The sequence below is a fragment of the Rhipicephalus sanguineus genome, chromosome 1, assembly GCF_013339695.2.
Source record: "Rhipicephalus sanguineus isolate Rsan-2018 chromosome 1, BIME_Rsan_1.4, whole genome shotgun sequence".
NCBI lineage: Eukaryota > Metazoa > Arthropoda > Arachnida > Ixodida > Ixodidae > Rhipicephalus > Rhipicephalus sanguineus.
In genome coordinates this window covers 154,530,345-154,533,064 of record NC_051176.1, presented here as the reverse complement: position 1 = coordinate 154,533,064, position 2,720 = coordinate 154,530,345, and the positions used below count along the sequence as shown (strand labels likewise).

At 46.8% G+C, this 2,720-nt stretch overlaps 1 protein-coding gene across 1 annotated transcript; it reads right to left on the bottom strand.

Annotated features, from left to right (window-relative positions):
* Positions 1-945: 945 nt before the first annotated feature.
* LOC119387174 (neurogenin-1) lies at positions 946-2,200 on the bottom strand. The gene has a single exon (XM_037654490.2). The coding sequence runs from the start codon at positions 2,189-2,191 to the stop codon at positions 1,316-1,318; it is 876 nt and encodes a 291-aa protein (XP_037510418.2). The 5' UTR covers positions 2,192-2,200; the 3' UTR covers positions 946-1,315.
* Positions 2,201-2,720: the final 520 nt, after the last annotated feature.

The window sequence follows — 2,720 nt, the reverse complement described above, 5'->3', positions numbered from 1 at the left end:
TTACAAATAGTTCATGAGTCTCAATTGATATAGGGTTGCCCTTTGCCGCCCTTCGAACTGGGGACACCTTGCTAATTTTCTTGTAGCACGTGTCCAACCTAATTAATGAATAAAAAATTTTAAATTCTATACGCATGTTGGTGTGACCCATATATGTTTGTAAAAAATATAACGTGATGTTGATATATTTCTCAGTTTGTTTTCTAAATAACTGCACTGGTGGTTTTGGGACGTTAAACCCCAATAATTATAATATAAAGAATTGCACTGAATAGTTCTATTTAATTCTTTAGACAAAAAGGCCAGTGCTTCCGATGCATAAGAGGGGCGATCTCTTGTAGGCTTTGGATGCAAACCTGAGCTGGCAAGCAGACAGGAACTGAAAATGGCTGAATGACGAAGAAGTCACTTGTGTATAGTAAATAAGGAGCCGATGAGGAGCACGTTAATTTCTGTACAGTAATAGTTTTATTTGTGGGCGAAAAGATATTATGGCATAAATAATACACAACTGTTGCAGCAAAGTGGGCAATGTAAACTTCATGCCCCATAAACCTCGAAATGTTTACATAGGCACATGGTACTAGTTCTGCATGGTGAAGAAAAAATGAAGAAAAAGGCTTGATTCCACCTGTCATTAGCTACAAGGTAATAGATGAATTTGTAGGTCAGGGAAGATGTCTGCTGTTTGCGTAAACGTAATATTCGTGACTGCTAATTTGAGGTTAGCTTTAACCTTCCTGTAGTATATGTCGAAAGCGGCAATATGTGGTCATCTGCACTCTAAATAAGTTTCTTTTCCCTGACAGCCATGCACACGTGTTAAATATAGAATTGCATATTTCTTTTTAGTGTACGCCACGTTTATTAAACGCAAAAGGAGGGTTGAATTTAACGTTCGCGACATTGCACAGCAAAAAGTTGATTTACAAAGCTGCATATCTTCAGCTGCACAGTCTTTTAGAAGAGGATGTTTAGAACACTCGTTTGAAACACCACGTATGTAAGTCACATAGTTGTAAACATCGCCTTACAAAAATATATATTGCTGCTATGGAAAAGCGCGGAATACAGAAGGCTTAAATTATTCGCGTATCTGCATGATTGCCACAATGTCCACGTCGTTTGTATAAGCACTGTTGAAAGGTCTTTGGTAATTTGGCACGAGCACGTAAGTCCGCGCGATCGCGCAATTGGTCCCTTTTTTTCTTTCACCTACTCGCGACCCACTGTTCGCTTCAGTCTCACACAAGGTTCACACGCAGTCTCCACTCGCGGCGCCTTCTTATGTGTTGATGTCAGGCGCGGGCGTTCCTCATAAGGCCTCGTAAGTCGTGAAGCCGCACTCGGATCCCGAGCACGAGGAATCTGATAAGTCCACAGAACTAGCCGGCGTCGACACGGCAACTGAACCCGGACAGGATGACAAGTTCCATGGCGTCGAGGGCGACCCTAGACACGCTGATGAGGGTGTGTGCTGCCTAACGGGCGACGGAGACGAGGTCACGGACAGTGGAGGTGTATAATATCCTCGAGGTGTCGTAGGCCCATTCGCAGCCATAGGGTTCGGCGTCGTCGCCACCGTCGTCGACTCGTGAGCTGCGGCGGGTGGTGCCGGCGTCGTCGCGTCTTGAGCCAGCTCCGGTGTGTCCTTCTTTTCCGCCTTGGACCCGACCAGCTTGAGCGTTTCCGAAAGGGCCCAAATATAGTTGTGCGCGAACCGAAGCGTCTCGATCTTGGTCAGCTTGGTGTCGTCGGGAAAAGTCGGCAAGACGCAGCGAAGGCGATCCAGGGCGCTGTTGAGATTGTGCATTCGGTTTCGCTCGCGGTCGTTGGCCTTCAGCCGCCGGGTCTTTTTCATCTTGATCTGCACTGGTGCCTTCAGCGTTGTTGACGCGCTCGAGGTCCTGGATCGCGCTGAAGGTTTTGGTGCCCGCTTGCGTCTAGATGAAAGCTGGGACGCCGTGGCCGTGGAGGACGAGTCGCAGGACTCTACGTCATCGAAATCATCAGCGTCCATGTAAGAGGAAGGGCAGGGGCTCAGCAGCTCCTGAGAGGAAGATGTTGGGGAACGCTCATCTGGGAGGTCATCGTCCTCACTGAAACCACCTGAAGTACCACTGCGAAAGGCTGCGTCATCTGGGGGCGACATGGGGAGCTCTGGCTTGAGTGACAACATTGCCGGAGTCATTAGGGGGCCTAGTAATAAGTCGCAGCTGTACCGGACGTGGCCACCAATTTCTTCACGTGGAACCGAAGCCCAAGGTCGTCTCGCTTCAAGGCGACGATATGTGAACCCTGCAATGAAGGGAAAGAGGCTTGTCAGAAAACGAGCAGTAATAAAAAGACATTTTCGTTTTTATTTTCTGAGCAGAAAGCACGTGCTAAAAGAAAGTAAGACATCCCCGACACCGGGATTGGGAGCATTTTGTCTATGTTTTGCTCGAAGTTTGTCATTCCCTCTTCCCTCCATAAACTTTCGTCTTTGTACACTCTGGAGTAAATTGTGATAGTCGTAGTCTTCGCAATGCCTTTAAATGGTAAATAAATTCTGGTTAAGGAGCGCACAACAGTGGTAGCTTTTTCTCGCTGCCCAAGGCTTCGGCACTCAACGTTACTGCAGCTTTAGTACATGAATTTGATTCTGTTGCCATGAAAACAGCAGCATATTATGAAAAGCTGCGAACGTAAAAGAATTTCTGAACATAAAACTGCAGTTA

Bases quoted from the DNA above. Each gene is read 5' to 3' on its own strand.
- LOC119387174 (XM_037654490.2), bottom strand. From the start codon at position 2,191: ATGACTCCGGCAATGTTGTCACTCAAGCCAGAGCTCCCCATGTCGCCC.